Source organism: Lonchura striata, chromosome Z (assembly GCF_050655825.1).
Source record: "Lonchura striata isolate lonStrDom1 chromosome Z, ASM5065582v1, whole genome shotgun sequence".
NCBI classification, from domain to species: Eukaryota; Metazoa; Chordata; class Aves; order Passeriformes; family Estrildidae; genus Lonchura; species Lonchura striata.
Window position 1 is genome coordinate 73049718 of NC_140740.1, and position 22727 is coordinate 73072444.

Here is a 22727-nt window from a genome sequence, read left to right on the forward strand (position 1 = left end):
GTATAAATATGAGTGAGAAATTTAGCAGACTTGGAAATCCTAATTAATTACTGCTCTAATTAGGGAAAAAATTAATGCAAAGTCTAGAATACCTTAGTTGTATAAATTGCCTTATATTCATGTGATGTAGAAAGTAATAGGGAAAAATCCCACAAAACATATAGCCATAAATAAAAGGCAAACTTCTCAGGTCCTTGTTTCCTGACAATACATGTTTTTATTGCCTCTTACCAGCACTCATATTTTACCTGCAGGCTGGAGACTTGAAGACTAGCTACATTCATGGAGATGGTGACAGCAGTGAGATGTGTCTGAATGCCGCCAACTCAATCCCGATGGATAAGAGCTCTTCATCTCCCTCCCTCGAGGAGAATGACCAATTTATGTATCTCCCAAATGAAGAAAATCAAAGGCCAGTAAAAAAAGAAGAAAAGGCAGGGTTAAGACATACCATTTCACCTTCTCATGTGTATGTAGCAGATTCATATCTTCCATTCAAGACCCATGGATTTGCTCAGGATCGGGGCCAGCTTTATGCTGATCTGAAAAGAAGAAGGTATGGAATTGACTTGATGGTATGGCCAGAATAAAGATTATTTGTAACCACCTTTTGTTTTAAAAGGTGAAGCAGATGTGAATAACTAGTATTATTGGGTTGAAATCTCTGTTTTTCATCACTAATATTTATTGTCCTAATAATCCGTTTTCACCCATAAAAGTGTCTTCTTAGTAAATGTGTCTTAGTAAATGTATCTTGAATGCAAATTGATAGTTTTATGCCTTTATTTCTTATAAGCAATGCTCTTAACAAAATTTAAAAAAATAATCAGCTCTTTACTGTCACTGACATTGCGGCATTTTTGATAACAGAATTTCACTGTGGTTCTCCTCAGTTATATTTTCCATTAAGAAAATAGTCCAAAATCTGTTGAAGTCTCTGGGAGCCTTTCAAGTCTTTGAATAGGCCTGTAGAAGGACCATGGTACTCCTGATTGCTATCTCTAAAAACACAGTGCAGACTGTAGCTGCTGCTTCAGACAGGTTCTTCATAAGAATCATTGCTGGTATACAAGGTTGCTGCCATTTATCTGAAGACCCTCCATTTCTTCAAATGGCTTCAGAAATGCAGAGAGCTTTGGTGATGGAACTATAATTTTGATCATTAACTTAGGTTTTTAACAATTAGTTTAAAAATTAAACAATATAACAATACATTTGCTTGATGAAAAAGCTTTATTGCTTCTCTGAATAGGTAAGATTCCTTCTTACGCAGGAGGAAATCTGAATCTTGCTCCCACCTTTTGGAGAGTATTAGGACTAGCTGGAGGTAGAGCATCAGATCCATGTAAAAACATCAAGGAAGAGAAGGGTCAGCCAATTATTATTTAAAGTGGGCAATAAGATTTTCTCTACTTTAATTCTGAGTTTCTTATACAACTATGAAGTTCCACTAGCAGGAATATTTAACACAGATAATATAATACATACCAGATGGAATTTTTCTTTCACAGTCTTTTTTTGGTGTTTGTTGTTGTTTGAGGTTTTTTTTTTGTTTGATTTTTTTCTTGCTAGCTATAGGGATGTCATGTAGAATGTTATAATCCTTCTGTGCATCTAGTCAGAATCATTTTTATCCTATGTATTTTTAGATAGTCCCACCCTTTTAAAGACCTTGGTGAGGTACATGTATGAGAACTTCTAAGAGTGTATATAATTTTCAGAGACATGTGATTTGCCTTAATATGTCATATGACATATGTAATTGATCCACATATCATGCATAAATAAGACTAGTAGTATGTAATTCTATTTTTAAACCAGCTTTTTATGTCAGAGAAGTTCCCTAGAGAATTTACCACAGTAAGTCATGGATACTTATCTGTTGATGTAGACATGTATCGCTTTTTCAATTTTAACATGTGACAGTAATTGATAATGCATTTATATAAGTTGTTTTTGAGATGTCATGTTGGCTGTTATTTGGAAACATTGCAAACTGTTGTCCCCAGAGTTGTAATACAGAAATATTTTCAGACAGTAGCAATAGATATGTGCTTCAAAAAAGTAGTGATGTGTGAAGGAATTTTTGTGCTCTTACCCTTGGTAGGAACTCTGGCTATTTAGAAATACCACACATACTTTAAAGTTTTATGTTGTAAGGCTGGAATGTTATTGAAAGCAGTTGACCATTTCTGATGAAGAGACCATGAACTTGATTTTGCAGGTAACAACAGGCCTCATCCTGGGAAACTCTGATACTGCTGAGCAACCTTAGTGCACTCTCCTGCTCATGAACCCTTTCCAAAAACATATTCTCTATGTGTTTGACATACTGATTTAGCCAGAGATTTTTCAGGCTGCTTGTTGCTCTCTCTGTTTTCACATGTCTGTCTTTTGAACTGAACCTCATTAACTGTCCCAAGACCCTCCTTAATCTCTTCTTGGTGTTCTTCTCTTCCATCTTCTGTCATGAAATCACAGATGTAGATAAAAATATGTCTGTTAACAGCTATGTCATATCTTCCAAATACACACACGCGCATAATATCCATCTATACTCATGTATACTGAAATCCGAGGGAGTTCTCTCAGCTCCCCTTATTGTCTCAGTTCTCCTTCTCTTCTTTGAAGAGAGACAGGTTTATGTGTGGAACAAAAAATCTCATTTTCTGGGAGATGCTGAACATGTGTCTGAAACTCATGATCCAGAATTGTCTGGCTGTGGTGGGAGTGTCTGTGATCATGGGCGAGGCAGATACCTGCACTGCAGATCTTCAAGACTGCATCAGAGGGATCCTGGACAGGGAAATGACTACCTTTGACCAGGTGGATGCAGACCTGAGAGACACCTCAGAGCATGTTTACCTGACATGATCATGGTAGTTTGGGCTGTCATTGGTCAGAGGATTCAGCCGTATTTTTGCTTATTGCAGTAAGGTTGAAGTAAATTGCTATATGGAATTCAGGGAAGTTGAAAGCTTTGTTGTCTTCTTCAGTTCAAGTCTCGATGACCTTGAAGTAGACAACGGAAGTGGAGGTGTGTCAGACAGATCCTGTGTTCACTACAATCCCCTCAGCTCTTCACAGGCCATGGCTTCTAGCAGAGATGGACTGGACTCACCTACCAGTGTGCAGCCCAAGGTATTTGACCCTGTCTTGGCTTGAATTTCCTTTTAAGTAAATCACTGAAACTATGCGAGAGACATCTGAATCTGAAGGGGAAAGATGAGTTCCCAGTTGGCAGTGCTAGTATCTCCAGGGCTGGGGCATTGAGTTGTGAAGCTGAAACTCCCTGGGTATGGCTAGGCTGGGCAGCTGCAATGTAAAGAAAGTGTCCATTGGAGATTTGCCTCAGCTTTAAAAAACACACCATCTCTCAGAAGCATTTCAAAGGACATGTTTCAGGTTCAGTGAATCAGCATTTTTTAACCAAAATGTACTTAGTGAGAAAATATTTAACCAGCTCAAGTTATGTGAAACAGTAATGCTTTGTAAAGTGTAAAACGGCTTGCTGCCTATTTCAAAACAATTTCTATTCACAGGGAAATTCAGTTCGGATGTCCATTGATTGATATAAATCTCTTTGTTATGGTTTACTGAAGTATCCTGTCTATGTTAATTTTCATTAGACCATGGTGCCATTTCTGAGATCTTCAGACATATACAATAACAAGAGTTATTTCTTGTTTGCAGAGATTTTTAAATGATTTTTAAGATGCACTTGTTTCCACTGTAGAACTTCAGCGAATGATTTAATGAAGGGAGAAAAAGAGTTCAGCAAAAATATTAATTATGGTAGGGCTACTTTAAAAAAACAATAAGGTAAGCACTTTGTAAATGATGTATCAAAAATTAGGGGGTTTCCTTTCAGGTCTTATTGTTGAGATATTTGAAAATGTTTTCAAATATAATAATGATAAAAAAGCAAAAAACAATGTAGAGAAAAAAGGTCAGCTCCTTTCTTTGGAAACTCTGACATCTGTAATTACTAATGTGTTGCCAAAGTCTCCATGAAATGTTCTTCAAGTATTAAAGCATTAATAATGCCTTCCTTGGTAAAAGAAGATAACTTGGTCATCAGAAATGGCCAACAATACTGTGTGGATGTCGCCTGTTACCAAATTGGAGAAGAATGTAAGCTTTCTTCTTAAGTAAGTCTCTTAGTCTAACTTGAACCTATAACTTATTTCCTGTAGCATACAAAAATTTATCATGGAGAAAGTAGGACAGACTTCCTAAGAATTCACATGAAGTTGTCAAAAATACAACTTGAAGCCAAGAATATTTATGCAAATTTTTAGTGGTTCCTAATTTATTTTGTTTCTGTTGCTGATGCATTTCAAAATTACACAAGATTTCATTTGCTGGAATTTCTCATAGGAATGCACAGTATTTGGGATTCGGTCACGCTCCTATTCATACTCCTCATCCAAAGGTTTGGCAGTAAGACCTCGGATTCCTCGCGACTTTGCAGTTGGGGATTCAAACAGAGGTCAGTTCTTTGGCTTTGTATTGTTCAATACCTGCCTTAGGTCCAATGCTGATGATGTTACTTTACAGAGTTTACCAGTGCGTATGTCTGGTAGCTTTCAGGGCTAGTAGTAACTACTAGACAGTAGCCCTACCATCTTCCCTCAATTTTCTCCCATCTACAGCCCCGTCATGCTGCCATCATGCCCATGATACAGTGACTGTCCTTGAGAGGGCATGCAAACTGGGAGAGAAATAGCCACAAAAATGAATGCAGACAAGGGCAGTAATCCTCCTATCGTAAGATCCTTACCCTAGCCTCCTGCTAAGTGTCTGACAGAAACCAGGAGGAAGCTCAGAACGACATAGAAGAGGCATCAAAGAGGACAGATGGTTCCAGCTTCCCACAGATCCTAAGCAATCTCTGAAACATAGGTGGGCTGTGGTATCTCTACAAGCTGGGAAGGAAAACTCACCCATTTCATCAAGTGGAGTCAGAGATGTCTCTACAAGAAGCTTGTAATTTTTTATTACTTGTTTCTAATATGCTTTATTTCCAGACGTGTACTTTCATATTTAGAAGACAACACACACTTTTCTCAGTGAGGGTATGGGTTATATTAAAAAACCATGCAAAGTGTGAAATACATACACTGTGCTTTTCATACAGCTCACATCACTTAAAAAACACTTGCATTTTATTTGATCTCTGTCTCAGAAAGCCTGTCCATTTCCATACTTCCAGTTTGTTTCTCACTCCAATATACCTTTAGTTTTTCACTAGTCCAGGGCAAGAGACATGACATGTGAGTCACAGTGAACAAAATGGATTGGACACCTGGAGGAGTTTTGGATGGTAGATCATTGGAATGTTCAAGGCCAGGTTGAATGGGGCTTTGAGCAACCTTGTCTAGTGGTGACATCTCTGCCTGTGGCAGAGGGGTTGGAAGTAGATAGAATAATGTAGTTAAGGTCTATCCATTCAATGAGGAAAACTTCTTGACATCCCATCTGAACCTCCCTTGGAGCAGTTTGAGGCTGTTTTCTTTTGCACTGTCACTTGTTGACTTGAAGAACAGGCTGACCCCCACCTGGCTACACACTCTTTTTAGGCAGTTGTAGAGAGTGGGAAGGTCACTCCTGAGCTTCCTTTTCTTCAGGCTGAACAACCCCAGCTCCCTCAGCTGCTCCTCATAGGACTTACTCTCTAGACCCTTCACCAGCTCTGTTGCCCTTCTTTGGAATGCTCCAGCGCTTCAGTGTCCTTGGAGTGAGTGGCCTAAAACTCAATACAGGATTTGAGGTGTGGGCTCACCTATGTTGGGTACAGAGGAACAATCCCTGCCCTGCTCCTGCTGGCCACTCTGTTGCTGGCACAGCCCAGGATGCCATTGTCCCTCTTGGCCACCTGGGCACTCCTGGCTCATGCTCAGCTGCTGTCACCAGCACCCCCAGGGCCTTTTCCTGTGGGCAGCTCTGCAGCCACTCTGCCCCAGCCTGTGGCACTGCCTGGGGCTGCTGTGACCCAGGGGCAGGACCAGCACTGGCCTTGTTGTACCTCACACCACTGGCCTTGGCCATGATCCAGCCTGTGCAGATCCCTCTGCAGAGCCTTCCTGCCCCCCAGCAGATCAGCACTCCCACCCAGCTTGGTGTCATCTGTGAACTGACTGAGTGTGCACTCAAATGTCCTCACCCAGATCAGCATTAAAGATACTAAACACGATTGGCCTCAATGCTGCCGCCTAAGGAACTGCGTTGCTGACAGACACAAAACTGGATGTAACTCCATTCACCACCACTCTCTTGGCCCAGCCATTCAGACAGTTTTTTATCCAGCAGAGTGTACCTGTCCAAGCCATGAACTGCCAGCCTCTTCAGGAGATGCTGGCTGGGCCTGATGCCCTGGCTGTCCTGTATGTGCCAGTCATCACACTCAAGATACTCTGTTCCATGACCTTCCCCAGCACTGAGGTCACCCAGGTCAGGCTGACAGGCTGTAGTTCCCCAGATCTTGCTTCTGACCCTTCTTGGAGGTGGGAACCACACTTGCAAAGCTCCCTGAGTACTCCAATGATCTTTGAGATCCTTTCCAAACCTAACCACTCTGATTCTTTGACATTCAATGTGAAAACATACAAAAAGTGTGAAAATGCTGTCATTAACTTTGAAAGCATTTAACAACAAAAACTGTTGTAGGGGTGAGAGATAAAATGTTTGCAAGCTTCCTTTTTTCTAAGAAACTGAATTAAGCAGTGCAGCAAATAACTTATATAATGTTAGTCAAATTCACTGTATGATTTCATGTCACCTTTTAAGGAGGAGTAAGTATTGCAGCCTGCAGCATGCAGCTGTGTTTTATTTTCCTCCGTCTCCTAAAGTGTTTGTAAGCATTTATATGCAACACTTTAGGTGAGAAGTCTTAATAAAAAACAAGGCAGAAGAAAAAGCTAGAAGTATGTCAGAGAATTAAAAGCTAGCAGAATAGTAAATCCCTGTATCATGCTTAAAGTTAAAACAATTCCTTTGACACCACAGCTAAGGGACTTCCTTGGTGTCACAGTCCCTTAAGTTTCACCCAGACAGCATTACTTGCCCCAACATTCATTCTTTCTCCCCTTACTTTAGGAACGGTCAGTGTTGGAGCTTTAGATGTCTTGTAGAGAAAGGGGAAACCCATTCTTGTCCAGACTTTAGAAGCAGGGTGTTCTGTGCCTGCACCACAGATGCAGTGTAATGCTGGGGGGGAGCGTGGTGGTCTGCTGAGCTTCCTGCTGGGACTTCCTTCCACCAGTGCCTCCTGCATTGTGCCTCTTTTGGCCAGCATTTTGCAAAGATGGGAGCATTGAACACAGTGTTTGGCAGCTGGCAGTGGTGATTATTATTTGTGTAAGGCAGGCACACCTGTGCTCGCTTTGAGCAGTTTTGTCTGGGTATGGAACTAGTCCAGGAACTTGGTCAAGAAGCTGGCTCAGATAGTTCATCCTGATCTCTGTGGACTGTAGTAGGATTATGTCTTGGCCTGTCAGGAGTCTGCACATGGAAAACCTGCCCCTTCACCTCTGCCTAACTGCCAACACTTTGCACATCTTGCTTAGGGTTTATCTATGAAAGAATGAGTGCAGCTGCCCTTGCATATTGCAAAAAATTCTAAGCCAAAGATGAATTCAGAATGACAACAGGGTGTTTGTTCCCCCCACAAAATATGAGAAAAAAAGAAGCAAAACACCATCCTTTTCTTTTGGAAACTTTACAATATGCTCAGATTTAAAACATACTACCCGCCTTTATTTGAGAGGGTATTACCAGGCTATAACAGTAAGAGATTTGTGCCTGCTCTGTAGATGGTGTGCTCGTGAACAGTGATTCATTCCTCCTCCAGGCCCTTAGACTCTCTACATCAGTGTCTCAGCTCCACGATGCTGTTTTGCATGAGGTCATCTTCATCTCCCATGGATACATGGTGTTGGTGTCTTACAGAAGCATCCTGTGGCACAGGTTGTGCCTGACAACTAACTGAAATGCCCTTTTTTGTTTTGCTGCCTCTTTGGTAATTATTCTAGCTCTTGTCTCTGATGTGTGTATTCGTCTGTGGAGATGTGGATTCAGCAAAGGGTGTTTAAGCCTGTATCTAACATCAAGGAAAGCATAGTCTGGTGCTTTGACTTAGGCAAGCACTTACCTTTCTGAACCATACTTGTGTTAGCTTTGCTAAAAACGTCTGCAAAAGGGAGTGGCTTTTAATTTGAAAATTAATTTTAATATTCTCTATAGTTTTGGGCTTATTTTCTTCCAAAACAACCTGAGTGAGTTGTTTATCTTTTGTTTTGCTTTTTAGAGTGCTTGTGGAAGGTATCTCCTTGGGTCATCTGTTTATAGGATCATAGAATTGTAGAAGACACAAATGTATAGCATATTAAACATCCTAGGCAGTATTTAGAGTAGTAGTATTCCTCTTTGTGTAGAAGGATTTAGGTTTTAAGTAGATAAAGCTGCATAAGATGTGTAACTGCAAATGTTAGAAGAATGTCATTAAGATGTTTTATATCAAATAATATAAAAAGCAAAATGAAGGGAGAGTCATTGGAGTCTGTGTTGTTAAGGAAAAACAAAAGAAATATTTTTTGCTATTCTTAAAAACAGACTGTTTGCAGAGACTGGCATTCAATGATATCCTTCTCAGTTTGGTAGAACCTGTCAACTAAAAGCTTAGTAGGATGTGGTCTTAACCTGGAAAAAGCTGTTTGTAATGTATGTATGTTTTTGCCTTCCTAATTATCAAATGACTTTGCAAACCCTTATGGCTTGGTGGAGGTCGAGGGTTTCAAGTAAGCCTGATGACCCTGCAGTCTGAGTGGCCCGTGGCTGTTTGTGTCTTGCAGAGCAAGTGTGCAGTCTGCCTGAGCAGTCCCAGGAGCAAAGGTACGGGTGCGTGTCACGGAGAGCTGGGAGCAGGTCTGTGCAAGAATGCCATCTAGGGAGTCGTGTGGGGAACAGACCTTCCATGTGGGTTTTGACCAGTTGTGTAGAGGCCCACGGCTTCTGTGTACTCATGCTGAAACCGTGTGCCAACCTAGCCCAGCTCTCACCACCACATCCTGCAGCAGGGTGGGATGTGCAAAGCAGGGATGGGCTTCTGCCTGCTGCTGGGGCTCCTGGCCCCTGTAGGGATATCCAAACCACTGCAGTAAAAGAAGGGGAACTTTTGATGCCAGCTGTAATCTAGGCGAGCTTGTTACACATTGAACGTGCAGGGTGCTTTTTGGAAAGTGTTACTTCTTTTTGTATAGGGATAGCAATCTCTCGTAATGTGTTAAACCCACAACAAAGCATGCAATTGTAAATGTTAGGTGAAATAAGCATTGTCCAGATTCTGCCAAATGTTAATTAAAGGAGTGTTGCTGCTGGAATGAGGATAATTTTTTCACTGGTCTCTGTTTTAGGATTCAGGAAGAGGAATGGAATGAATATGTTGTACCCCTAAAAAATGAGGCTGAAAAATATAAAGTGAGTCGGACTTTCAGCTTTCTGATGAACAGGATGACCAGCACACGGAATAAATGCAAGGTAATTTGGGATTTGTGTCTGATTTATTATGATTATGTATGATTATGTCACTGTAATTAAATGAATGAAAGCTAATTTTTTATGATAATATAAAGATAAAGTGTTTGTTACAAAACCACAAAAGTCACAGGAAGATTACTTACACTTTTCTTTTTTTAAATTTAAAGCATATGCAGGTTACGCTGAAATGGTCCTTATATGAAAAATCAGCTTTCCTTTGATATCATTAGTAATTCTGTTTGGTGATTTAGCCAATATTTGAATATATGAATTACATTTAAGAAACATTTTATTTGTTAAATAAAATTAAGAGATATGGGCCTGTTCTTGGAATTGCTCTCAAAAAGTAATTGAGTATGTAAACTTCTACATTAGGGTGTAATTAGTTGAATTTGTCTTTTTTGAAGTTAATGGGACTTCTTGCATAAGTGAGCACGGTGTAGTGTTAGAGAGTTTGAGAATTTAGTCTGCAGAGTCAAACAGACCTATTATGAGAGGTAGATTCCAACATTGTAGTTTAATTCTAAGGCATCCTAATTTTAGATTAATGGCATCAGTTAGCAGATTGAAAGACAGGCTTGGCCTATAGGCTCTTACTGGGTGGCCTTTTGATGGTTTTACAGGCTCCCTACTATGCCCTCCTGTGCCCCAGGACATCCTAACATACATAGATGTGAAGGTGTTTGTCTGAGGCAGTGCCTTCAAGAGTATCAGAACTGACCATGAACATGTGAACATATATGTCTGATCATGCAGCTTGTGCTTCTGTGTTCTCGTAAACTATAACAGTCAGTATCTATAATCCATGTGTATAGTTAGTTATGCCAACAAGGGTACTGGAAAACCAGGTAGAATTTATTAAATTTTTTACCACTCATTAAAAATAGGTTGTTTCTAGTGTCTTCTAAGATCTAAAGACAACTTGTCTAAATTTGCCTAACTGCACCTCTATCTACAGAGGCATGAGCTGTATACATGTAGAGGATACATACAGTATGTACAGTGCATCAACAACTGTTCTAAAATTTTGTTTACTGTCCCTCCCCTTTTTTTAGATTTTTAAATGTATTTCTACCAGTCTTTCTTGATAATGCTTCCAGGCTTAGCTGCCAGTAAAAACAATACCTATATGATTTTAGGGCTTCAGCAATATTGGGTGTAAGAGTACAGTATTCTGTTGCAAGTCTTCTAGGATAGGGATTAAATATTCTAGAATAATTTGGTTTTATAAGAGAATATTTTATGGTTTTTAAGATTGAATAACTTTATTAATTAATAAATTTGTTTATTTACTTTCCTGTCTCTATTTTTGGGAATGAAGACAAAAAATAAAGATACCAAAGATAAGGAGAAACCAACCAGGCACAATTTTACAAATGGGTCTTTCCCAGGAGTTATCCCATGTATGGTCTGTGAAAAGGCCCTCCTAGGAAAGGAGTCACTGCAGTGTTCTTGTAAGTAGTGCTGGCTTTTACTTGTGCATTTACAGTGCTCTGAATGCTGTTCTGGCATCCTGGTGCAGTGTGTTTGAAACCTTGTCCTCATTTGGTGATGACAAGGTTTCAACCTTTAATTTGTGTAATGAGCTGAGGTTGACAAGGGAGAGAGAGGAAGGTCAGCAGGGAACAGATTCAGAAAGAACCTTGTCTATCCCCTAGCCGACTAGGAAGAAACTTCCTTCTAGACTGTATCTGTGCATGAAAGAATTCTGAAGATCACTTTAGCAAGTGAACCTGAAAAAGGAAAAACTGAAGCCTCAGAGTACATTTTCTTTTGTGGACTAGGGACCCTGTTTGGTGCCAGGCTTTGAAACATACCTTCTCTTTCAGATTGCAGTGTGATTGTGCATAAAAGCTGCAAGGAGTGCGCTCCTGTATGCACCAAGGTAACCTCCTACACTGATCTCACTAGAGGATACTTGATTTCCAAGGGGCTGGAAACATGATCAAGAAAAAAAAAATACATACAGTCTGCCCAGACCTAGTGTCAGTGTGTGAAGGGCTGCAAGGGTGTCAAAATGGCTAAGTGGGCAACAGAGCAAACACTGTTTGCTCTGTGTGCTTGAATAACAATTCTTAGTGGGGGTCAAAAATTAGTTTCAATAAGTATTTATATTTTTGAAGGGTTGCAAGCCCAGACTGTGAAATGGTGTGCATGGAGGGTTACAGAACAGATTGAAAAGAAAGGCTTCTCAAAACCACAGAGAGAAAGGACTCTTGTGTATTGGGGGGGATTCCATAAGTCTGGAATAATGGAAAGCAGAGATGGAAGAGGCTCTGGCACATGACCTCCTCCACCTCCTCACCCTTCGGCTGGCTAAGTTTGGGCAGATATTTGTTCTAGATAACAATTTGGGCAGATCTTTGTTTCGGCCATTCTGGGAAATCTCTGGAGGAGGAGACACCACAGCTGCTTGTCTAGGCAGTTGCTTCCAGTGTTCAGCTGCTTCTGAGCAGGGCAACACCAGCACTAGAGCTGATGGTTACTACCTTAACAGTTAAGAAGGAATGCATGCATGGTGAGGTTATCATAACAAAGACATAATCTTGAAAGCCAGGTGTGTTAGGCTACTGCCCTCAAGAAATAAAATAAGACTCAAAGAGAAATGTGCCACAATGATGCAGGTAATTTTTCACATTTGTGGAGTGTGTCTTTCTGGTGTAGCTGGGTTTTACATCATGGTGGCTTTCAAGGAGAGCATGATTCCATACTGATTCCTTAGCATAAACAAGCCTTAAACTGTACATGAATCAAGTGAGTTTAATTTTGTTTATAATTTTCATGTCATGGTCTTGCACTACTTTCTGGGAAGCTTTAGTCTGAACTGACAGCTTTGGTTCCTGGGGGTGGTGGGTTTCTTGCAAGAGGACACAAGAGCCCTCATCTCAGCAAAAATGCAGTGCAGGAAGTGTTCACTGACCCACTGAAGTGAGGTATATGCCCAAGCACAGCAGGTTTTTGGTACAGATTTTGCAGAAGTCCACTTTGGAAGGGGGAGCAACTCTACCTTTGGTACCCATGCTTCAGATAGTGTACTACCACAAATGCTTTGATCTTATTTAAATATTAAGTCCTGAATGTGCACTTTTCTTGCAGCCTTTGCAGGCAATACTCATATGGAGAAAATAGAATGTTGTAACTCAGTCTGCTTAGAATAAATACTTTTGTTGTACAAATTGTAGTACAAATAGTATTCCACTTTGAATATTATTATCTACCATTAACTAATAAAATTAGTTATTGGAAGGAATTAGTACCATAATTTAGGACCACTTTCTTAGTGTGATGGCTTATGTGAATAAGTTACTGACTTGACTGTTAAGTATATTATCAGCTATGTGATTTCAAAAAATTCTTTTTTTCAGAAGTCACAGGAGAAATACTGTAATAAAAATAAGCTTCAAGTTGGTGTAACAAGTAAGTTAAGTATAAACCTAGCATTTATAAGGTAGGCCTTGATAAAAATCATGGGAAAGACAGCATGAACTTCCCCATATAATTTCTCTGTTTTAAATTTTTGTTTCAGTATCTGTAAGAAAAGGTGTGTGTTCCTAATATGAATGGATTTTTTTGAGAGACCACTGTTTAATTAAGTAGTCCTCTACTAAAATGAGTGTGAATTTACTATATTTTCAGTGGAAACAAAAAAAAGCAGTAGTCAGTTCTGTCTATGTAATTTATCTTGTGCACAAGTATTTGCACACCTATAGAGCATGTGTGATTTGAGATTATTTCCTTATCAAAGGATAGCCACTCTGGGGCTATTCACATATAGACTTATTTTTATATTCTGTGAGAGAGCATTGTGGTCATGCACCTTGGCAAGTGGGCATTCTTGATGCCTGATGTAGGTCAATATGATTACCAGGTAACATTTCTCAGTGTAAGTGTGCTATTGATGATATACTCTGTCAAATAATGACAAACTCATTGTTTGTCAAAATGTGCTTTGCTTCACAGATTCTCTGCCTGGAGACATTTCACAGATGGTGCTGTCCTCAGTGCATCCTTCTTTCTCTGCGCCTATTGGACTGTCTCCTGGAAAGAGGGAAGCCTTGCAACAGCCCTACCTCTTGTCCAAAAGTGTCCCCAGTGCCAGTTTGGAAAGGTAGAGGGGCAGTTGGTAATGGACTATGCTAAATACATCCCTCAGGATTTCTAGGAAGATTAAAGCCATGAAATATTTTTTTTTTTTTAAATATTTCTGCTTTAGAAGAGCTGCTACACAGTTTTCTGGACAAGACCTGGAGACTAGTACCTGGAAGTCCAAGTCACAGTCAGAAGAGATGTTACAAGCATTAGGGACCTTTTCTTCAATGGATGCTTTTATGATGGAAGGTGAGAATATTGCACAGGCATTTTGTCTTAATAGCTAGTTTTGGAAAGTGAAAACAAGAAAAACTTCTTAGCTGATTTAGGGAGACACTTCATCTTCTCAAAGAAGAGCACTTGTTTTTGATAATTACAATTGTACTCCTCTTTAAAATGATGAAATTAATCATGTTAGTTTTAAAAGACAACTTTTCCTTTCTTCCTTGTAACTAACTGTTTTATAACTTTTGGAATATTTTAGTATGTTATTGCCATTTTAAAGTAATGGGGATAAATGTACTGGCATCCTTGCAGAAACAGAATAGTAATACACTTTTCCTTTGCACTCATCCAGTTGACTCTGTTAACAGTGTCCATTGCAAATTGTAAACCTGCGACACTTGTATTTCCTCAGTAGCTCAAATTCTTAACTCCTACTGTTGAGCTGTGCTCTTACAATAGCTGCATAGCCTTATGAAGCAAATAGAAATAGGTTTTTTCTGTAGCTAGGTGTGAGACTGAATTTGAAAGCTGAAGGGCTTTCATTCACATAGGATGGTGCACATACCACTCACTGGACTGCTATTGGAAATGTTGAATTTTATGTTTAAATTTTAAAAGGTTTCTTCAAGCAAAGAGTTATAAAAATGATTTAATTTGAGGAAAGAATAGTGTTTTTTACCTATTGTGCTCCCCTTCTGTCACAAAAGCAATTCAACACTTTGGTAATATTGACATCTAGCAAACTTTGCTGTAGTAAAGACAGTGCCAGTGTTTGCAGAAGTCTTACCTGTAGTTCATCTCTGCAATGTGTTCCCCTTACTATATGAATTGATCTGCATGTGCTAAGGGACTTCCCTTACTCTTTATATATGGTGTTAAAGAAATATAAATTTTGTCATAGATGATGTGGATTTGTCTCAGTGGACTGATCTCTGCACAGATGCAGAAGAGTTTGAGGCAGACTCCTGGAGTCTTGTTGTGGATCCGATGTTCTGTAGCAAGCAAGAAAAGGATGTCGTCAAGCGGCAGGATGTCATATTTGGTCAGTATATATGATAAAGCTGTGTGTAGGTTTAAATGCAATTTGGTGTATCAGATAGAAAGGGAACCTACGTGGTTTATGGCCAGAAGAATAAATGCTTCAACTTGAAACAACAAGAAGGTTCAAAGAACATTTTTATCGCAAAGTATAATATCACCTAAACTAAGGACATTGATAATAGTGGCTACCAGAAACATACCTAGCCTGTTCACAGACTGGTTGAAATTGGAAGGGACCTCATCCAAATCCTCAGCTCAATCTATTATGACGACAGCTTGTTCAGTGGGATACAGAGAGAATTGTGTCAGACCTAGATAAATGAAATCTTCCTACTGACAAAATCTATTAGATTTGAGGCTCACACAGAAAAAGGAATTATGACTGTGTATTTGATAGACTAAAGTCTGTCTTATAAGATGTGCAAAATATTCAGGTGATTAGTACACTCTCCTTTTTTCTTTTATACTGCAGAGCTGATGCAAACAGAAGTACATCACATCCATACCTTGTTCATTATGTCTGAAATATTCAGGAAAGGGATGAAGGAAGAACTGCAGCTTGACCACGGCATCGTGGACAGAATATTTCCCTGCTTAGATGAGCTACTGGAGGTGCACAGGCAATTCTTCTGCAGAATGAAGGACAGGCGGCAGGAATCATGTACGGCAGGAAGCGAGCATAATTTTATCATCAGCAGAATTGGAGACATCCTTTTACAGCAGGTAGAAGCATCAGTTCTGTTAATCCTTTAAGTGCTCAGCGTTCCAAATTTAAATTTTTTTACTCCAAAACTTCTATGGGCAAGAAGCCAGTTATGGTTGCCTGAAAAAGATTCAAAACCTGTCCCTCCGTGATTATTTCAGGATGAAATAGCAGTGTGAAAAAATATAATTGTTGTCAAGTAACTGTGGTGAACTTCTCCCTGTGTGGTATGAATGACAAGGAAAGTGATGAACTTGGTCATGTTTGCAGCAGAAGGCTGCTGTCATACTACAAGCTGCAAATAATGGAAGTAATGGATTCACTTTATCATTTGAGGAGAGATGTGAAGAACTGATGATGGAAAGGAAACGACTCATTAATTTCCTGTAGTAATCTGGCATCCGAGATCGGTTACATCCCAGGATACTGCTCAGTAGGGAAGGAAACTACTCATTAATTTCCTGTAGTAATCTGGCATCCCAGATCAGTTACATCCCAGGGTACTGCTCAGTAGGGAAGATGTGGTTGCAAGGTGTTTCCTGTGGCTGAAGAATAGCTAACTGAGGCTTGGCATTTGCACCTCAGTTCCTTGTGAAAGGGAGGTGTAGCTTTTCATCTTCTGTCAGTCTTTTTTCACTCCACTGAAATAAAGAGTTGGGCTGTTACCTTGTCTAGAAGCAATGTGGAGATGAGACAAAAATAAATGAACTTCAGAGGCTATGTTTGAAAAGAGGTGAAGGAAATGCTGTTATAATGTTCTAGCTTTTACTGGCAAGAGTACAGTGGAGGTTCCTTGTGCTCTCTCCAGCCTGCATTCCTCTTCTTGCTCCTATGAACAGCTAGCCTATTTTCATTCTCTAGTGACAGGCCTTTTTAGTGAAATTCAGAGAACTCGATAAACCAGTAATGTAAAAGTTCCCTATTTGTACAAAATTCACTTGTTAAAGGTATACACTTTTCTGTCAGATAGAATGTTGAGCACAATTCACCTATTAATTTCTTCAGTTTTCAGAGGAAAATGCAACTAAAATGGAGAAAATATATGGAGAGTTCTGTAGCCATCAGAAGGAAGCTGTTAATCTCTTCAAAGAGCTGCAACAAAACAAGAAGTTCCAGAATTTTATTAAAGTAAGTTAATGTGGAATCATGAGCAGTATTGACAAAATGCTCAGGAAAAAGCTACATAGCTATTACTTAGATTTAGGGTTGGAATTATATTCAGTAACTCACTTTAAATGGCTAATAAAAATGGCAAAAGTTTTTTCTCCTTAACTAGTCAGCTGATAAATCACAGTTTTCTTTCAAATTTTAGAATGCTTTGGCATGCAGTGTGTATTACACACATGTTCCTGTTACAGTACGCCTCATCCCTCAGCAGAGCAACTGTTCCTTGGGGATGGTTCTGATTACACAGCATTTGTTTTAACTTATTCTAATGCTTTTAGATCATATTTCTTATTAGTCAGTTGGTGGTTTGATATGCATTTACTACCTAAAGTATATATTTCTATCTGTGCAGCTGAGAAATAGCAACCTGTTGGCACGACGCCGAGGAATCCCTGAATGCATTTTGCTTGTCACTCAGAGAATCACCAAATACCCTGTTCTGGTTGAAAGGATAATGCAATACTCAAAAGGTAAATAAAAGCTAAAGGCTTGCTTCATGTCTGAAATCCTAGCACACTTCTAACATAAGGAATTTGCACAGCTACAGTATCACAAAAGATTAAATTCACTGCTCTGTTGAGACATAACCAGAGCAACATAAATGCCTAATGTTCAGGCAAACGTCACCTGAACAGGGCTGTCTGGTCTATATAGGTCTTGTCAAGGATAAGTTGTGAAGATTTCTGATATTCCAGTCAGATAGGCCATAGAAGTCCAGAAGAGAATACTTGTTTTAGGAATAGACCTTGACTAAAATATGTGAACTAGCTCAGATGCACAAGTACCTTTGGAATTAATTCTGGGGGAGCCTTTTCTAAGTAGGGCTAAGCAAACATTTTGTAAATTACTCTCTGTTTTTTCATGCAAAGCTTGAATGCCCTCTGGAACTTAGTAGAACATTTTGCAGTTACTATTAACTTAGAGATATTGCCCCGCAAATGTAATAAATGAGCATTGTAGAAAGTTGCATATACAATGCAAATCCTTTGTACTTGCAGTCCTGTTTCAAGGGTTCTTTTAGTCAGAAAAATAATGTACTATATGATTTACTTAGCTGTTAATTTTTTTTTTAAGTGCTTGCACCTCATAAATATTCAACATGTTGTTTTGGTTAATGAATCAATCTGAGGTACAGGTAATCTTTTAATAGGTGAGTCAAAGGTATTACCTCTAAGAATTCTAGCAAGGTGGTTGCAAGGTTAAACTTAAATTAACAAAGTTATCAGTTTTAGGTTTGCCTCATGCTGATTGTTTCCAGAAAGCAAGGAATTATTTCTTCTCTTGAACATACTGACTAGTGTCATGTTGTTTATTTTTTGTTTCATACAGAAGGAACAGAAGAACATAAAGACTTGTACAAAGCCCTTCATCTAATTAAGGATATAATAGCAGCAGTAGATTTGAAAGTGAATGAGTATGAGAAAAAGCAAAAGCTGTTGGAAATTCTCTGTAGAACTGAAAACAAAACATTTACAAAGCTGAAAAATGGCCATGTTTTTAGGAAGCAAGACTTGCTGAGGAAAGAGAGGATACTTCTTCATGAAGGTTTAGTGTATTGGAAGACAGCGACTGGTCGGTTCAAAGGTATTTCATTTGAAGAGTAAAGTCCTTTAACTCTTTATTTACAAATAACATTCAAAGACTGGTTAAAGAATGAAAATACTTTCTTGCACTATATTGCAAATAAGAATGTCTGAGGTAATGCTATTGCCAATATCCCACTAATTTCTGGATGGTCAGTTCCAGAAGCTGCCATGATTTATGAGTAATCTGCATAAGAACACAAGTTCACATACAATACCATCTGCATTTCTTCTTCCAGTCCACTCCTTCTAGTTTTTGGTTTTTCAATTTAATTTCATAATATAATATTTTGACTTGTACATTTTTATTGTTCACAATATTTGCCATTGAAAATAGCTTATTAACAATTCAGTGGTAATGAGACATCCAGAGTAGAAAAGAAAATCTGAAGCTACATTCTGCTGGAGCAGAATTTGCATTCAAGCTCAGATTTTGATTTTTGGTGTTAATCATGTATTAGGGGTTGGGTTTTTTTTCAAAGCCTACTAGTTTTTGCTGTAAACTTTATAAAGCTGTGTGTAGATCATCATTCAAGAAATGCTTTTACGAGTGTAATGCTGTGAGTGTATGTTGCAGCACAGACAAAGCAAGGTTATGTGAGATAGTCTTTGCCAGGCTTAGGGAAGCTGTACTGCCATTGGTGCAATGATTCCTTCTTTCTCTGGGCCTGTGTTCCAGCATGGTGCACTTTCCTGGGAGATACAAAACAGGGATGTGCAAGAGCTTCATGCAGACCATGGGCTAATTCAGATACTTCCCATCTAGTTTACTGTAGGATTCTACGAGATATTTCTTCATCAGGGCTTCTCTCTTTATAAAGATAAAGTAGGAATTTAACACTGATTGCACTAATTTTAATTAAAAGTCATTATTTTCCTTTTCTCATTTTAAGACACCTTAGCCCTGCTTCTAACTGATGTACTACTCTTCTTACAAGAAAAGGATCAAAAATACATCTTTGCAGCTGTTGTGAGTATATTATCAGATATTTTAACACATACGTTGCACATTTATTTGTATATTTCTCAAAAATTTAGTCTTTATCCAGCTCATTCCCACATAACTTATTTTTTTCTAAAATCCTGGTATTGTATGTCAGTATATAGAAAATTAAATTTGTTTTCAAAAGTAAATATTTTTTGTGGAGAAGGATAAAAATAATAGAATTATATCTTTAATGTTGTGACTTACATGACTGTGAAGGTGGGAAGTTGTGCAGGCTCTTTCAGTTATCTAATATAAATTTTAATTTTTTGTTTCATAAAACAAGCAGAAGAACAATTATTACTGAAAATATAGTAGTAAACACACACAAAAGATATGAAAGGTCAGGGAAAGAAGTTCCAAAACTATACAAATATAAACATTATATTAATATTGTGTCTCAGTATCAGTGAGCCTCTGAGATTTTCTTTTTAGCATATATCTAGTGCTTAATTTCTTCATTAAAAGTGTAACATATTTTAAAACAATGTCTGATTACTCAAAACTTTCAGTGGTCTGACTATATCAGAACTAGTGTAGTCCAATGAATTGAAAAATCATTTTCTTCCTGGAGTGTGGTGTTTTAGAAGAAAGTAATTTATTATGTGTGTGTTTTGACTGTTTCCTCCAGGACCAGAAGCCTTCAGTTATCTCCCTTCAGAAGCTCATAGTAAGAGAAGTAGCCAATGAAGAAAGGGGGATGTTTCTGATCAGTGCTTCATCTGCAGGGCCTGAGATGTATGAGGTTCATACCAGCTCCAAAGAAGAGCGTAACAACTGGATGAGGCATATTCAAGAGGCAGTGGAAAGGTAGGGAAAAAGGGGTTTGGTTTTCATGCTGGTAGTCCAAAGCGGATGGAAGGTAGGTTGGATATTCATGGCAGCATAGTCTTTATTCTGCATTGTACTGTGTCTATCTGTGAGTTTGTGTTTTCCTCTGAGCTACAGGTGCCAAAACCTCTTCATCACTTCTGCCACACTTCCCATATTCCTCCTGGTGGTTTCCCACTGAATCAGCAGACCCTTTTTGTTTCTCATTAGACATCTTTACCAGCCATTGTACCAGCCTTCCCTCACCTTTGCATTTGGCACTGGCTGCCTTCCAGGGTCCTGCAGGGGTCCATACAACCATTTTAAGGAAATAACAAATCATGCCTGCTATCTTGGCATCACCTCATTAAGAATGGTAGGGAAAACCTTGCTTCTGATGGTCCCAAGCTTACACTTGTGGCAGCAGACCTGTGGGTGTGCACCAGCCACTCTCACTGCACAGTGCAGCCTTAACAGAGTAATAGGGAGTCCTTCAGTCTGCTTGATGTCCAGGCAGGCAAATGACATGCTTCTGGATTGTTACTAAGGGTGCCAGTGTTGTGTTCTGTTTATTGTGAACATAACGTTGTATTGAAGATGAATATATGATGTGCAGATTTTGCTTTATCCACCTTTGTCTTTTATCTTGAAAGTTGTCCAGAGGAAGAAGAAGAAATGAAAATGAGTGAATCTGATGAGGACAGACGTATTGCTGAGGCCAAGGCATGCAGAATTCAGAAATATCAAGGTGTGGTACCTTTCCTATCTCTCTGAGAGCTCCAGCATCCTCAGAATTCAGGATGAATTAGTCACGCGCCCATGCGGGCTGGTGTGTTCAAAGTGGCTCAACAAGCAGAGTCACAGCAGAGACAAATGAGGTGGTCTGATGGTATAATGTGGGTATAGTGAATGAGAAGCATGTTTTTTCCAAACATTTTAATGTGTTTACTACATTGCTATAACTTGAAAATAAAAATAAAAATAAAAATTGATGTTTTCAAAGCAAACACTGTATTTCACAGATTAGCATCAGGACCAAGTAGTTCTGAATTTGTGAAAATACCTTGAATCTTCAAAGTTTTGTGGCTTTGTGTTGTTTATGTCACTTTGTCCTTTACTACTATTATTTTTATCTGCAAATAGAACTAATAAGGATAAATTCTACTTCCTTAGTGCCCCTGCACCTAACTCCCACATCTTTATACTGCTATGAGGAGAGAAATTACAGCATTGTCTGTCCTATTGAGAGCCATAGGGAAGGGCATCTTGCTGAAAGTAGGTGTTCTCTGAAGCTGAGACTCTGAGTTATTAGCACACATGAGCAAAGTGCTTTTCCAGGAGGTAGAACTAACAAGTTGTTATGAGAAAACTGCAGTAGTGAGGGCCAGACGGGGCAGCCAAAGCCCTACCCTGATGGGTAGAGCTTTGACTTATATTCTGCCAGGGTGTGTGTTAGCTTTCATTTGGAAAGGCTATGGGATGAGCTTGGATAAATTTGGGTCCTGACCATTTAAAAGAAGCTTAATTTGAATTAACACTTTCTACATGGCATAAAGATTAGAAAGGTGAATGGGGAGCATGCTTTCCCTGAAGGATAAAAAATGATAATACAGTTGTCAATTTTACACTGTTCAATTTTGGTCGACAGAATCACTGAGTAACCAGGACCAGCAAATCTGCAGTTATTTAGAAGAAAAGTTATGTATCTATGCAGAACTGGGAGGTATGTGTGGGTTTGACGATGTCCATGCAGAACCTCACCTACTTATCAAAGCTGATTCTGGAGAAACTCCACAGGCTGCTTCACTGCTGGCAGCAGCACTCAGAGAAGGTGAGTTTGCATGGGAAGGGTGGATTGGTGGTTCTTCACGTGGGCAAGTATTTTACAGTAGCCAAGTGCAGACATGCTGCCTTGTGTTGCAATTCTGTCAAGTCTCTAGAAGTGGCAGTGTCAAAAATTGCCAAGGTCCTAGAAGAAAAATTTGTCACATTTATTTTTGTCAGGTACAGGAGATGGTACCTGCCAGATTGTAAAATATTGGATATGTTTAGGGCATAGCATCAAATATAAGCAGGCAGAGGCATGGTGATAGGTTGTTAGCTGTCCTTGCAGTATAGCTGTAAGCACAGCAGGGGTTGCAGTATAATATTGCACCTTCACCTACCTTGGCTGATTTTGATGTCACTTCAGAATCCTGTATGATGACATACAGAGCAAATCAAATTTCTACAAATAAACACCTACCAGAATTGCTGTAGAAATCCTGCTTTTCTGTTTGCTATCCAACAGGGTGTTGGTAGATAGCTGCATCATCTACAGTGCTGTCGTACAAAGGAAGAAAGGGAATGGTATTTTTAGATACCTTGCCTAGTTGGAATTAAATTTAACTAAACTTCTCCAACTAAACTCCTGAACTCAGTGGAAAAGAGTCCTGGTAAACTGTGTCCTGATTTTAGCATCACCTAAATTGAGAACTGTGTGCTACTAACAACATTTCAACCTATAAAGCACCGGAGCTTGGTCTTCATAATCATTATAAAGTCAAAGAGCATTTTGTTGATAAAATTGCTTAAGCTTGTGTAGGGT

General features: G+C 39.1%; 1 protein-coding gene across 29 annotated transcripts in view; it reads left to right on the forward strand.

Annotated features, from left to right (window-relative positions):
• Window positions 1-22727, forward strand: part of ARHGEF28 (Rho guanine nucleotide exchange factor 28) — a 119878-nt gene that overhangs the window by 67763 nt on the left and 29388 nt on the right. For 18 of the 29 annotated variants that reach the window (XM_085567537.1, XM_085567538.1, XM_085567539.1 and 15 more), the window contains 19 exons: window positions 255-556; window positions 2997-3141; window positions 4381-4492; window positions 8853-8925; window positions 9414-9537; window positions 10859-10991; window positions 11367-11422; window positions 12903-12954; window positions 13498-13645; window positions 13751-13875; window positions 14753-14893; window positions 15365-15615; window positions 16601-16723; window positions 17115-17232; window positions 18092-18346; window positions 19239-19315; window positions 19962-20140; window positions 20794-20888; window positions 21789-21971. In XM_085567537.1, the coding sequence (XP_085423663.1) occupies window positions 255-556; window positions 2997-3141; window positions 4381-4492; window positions 8853-8925; window positions 9414-9537; window positions 10859-10991; window positions 11367-11422; window positions 12903-12954; window positions 13498-13645; window positions 13751-13875; window positions 14753-14893; window positions 15365-15615; window positions 16601-16723; window positions 17115-17232; window positions 18092-18346; window positions 19239-19315; window positions 19962-20140; window positions 20794-20888; window positions 21789-21971 (2692 nt within the window). Of the gene's footprint in view, window positions 1-254; window positions 557-2996; window positions 3142-3713; window positions 4493-8852; window positions 8926-9413; window positions 9538-10858; window positions 10992-11366; window positions 11423-12902; window positions 12955-13497; window positions 13646-13750; window positions 13876-14752; window positions 14894-15364; window positions 15616-16600; window positions 16724-17114; window positions 17233-18091; window positions 18347-19238; window positions 19316-19961; window positions 20141-20793; window positions 20889-21788; window positions 21972-22727 lie in introns of those variants that run through there. The other 11 variants (XM_085567544.1, XM_085567527.1, XM_021531778.3 and 8 more) reach the window with 7 other exon arrangements.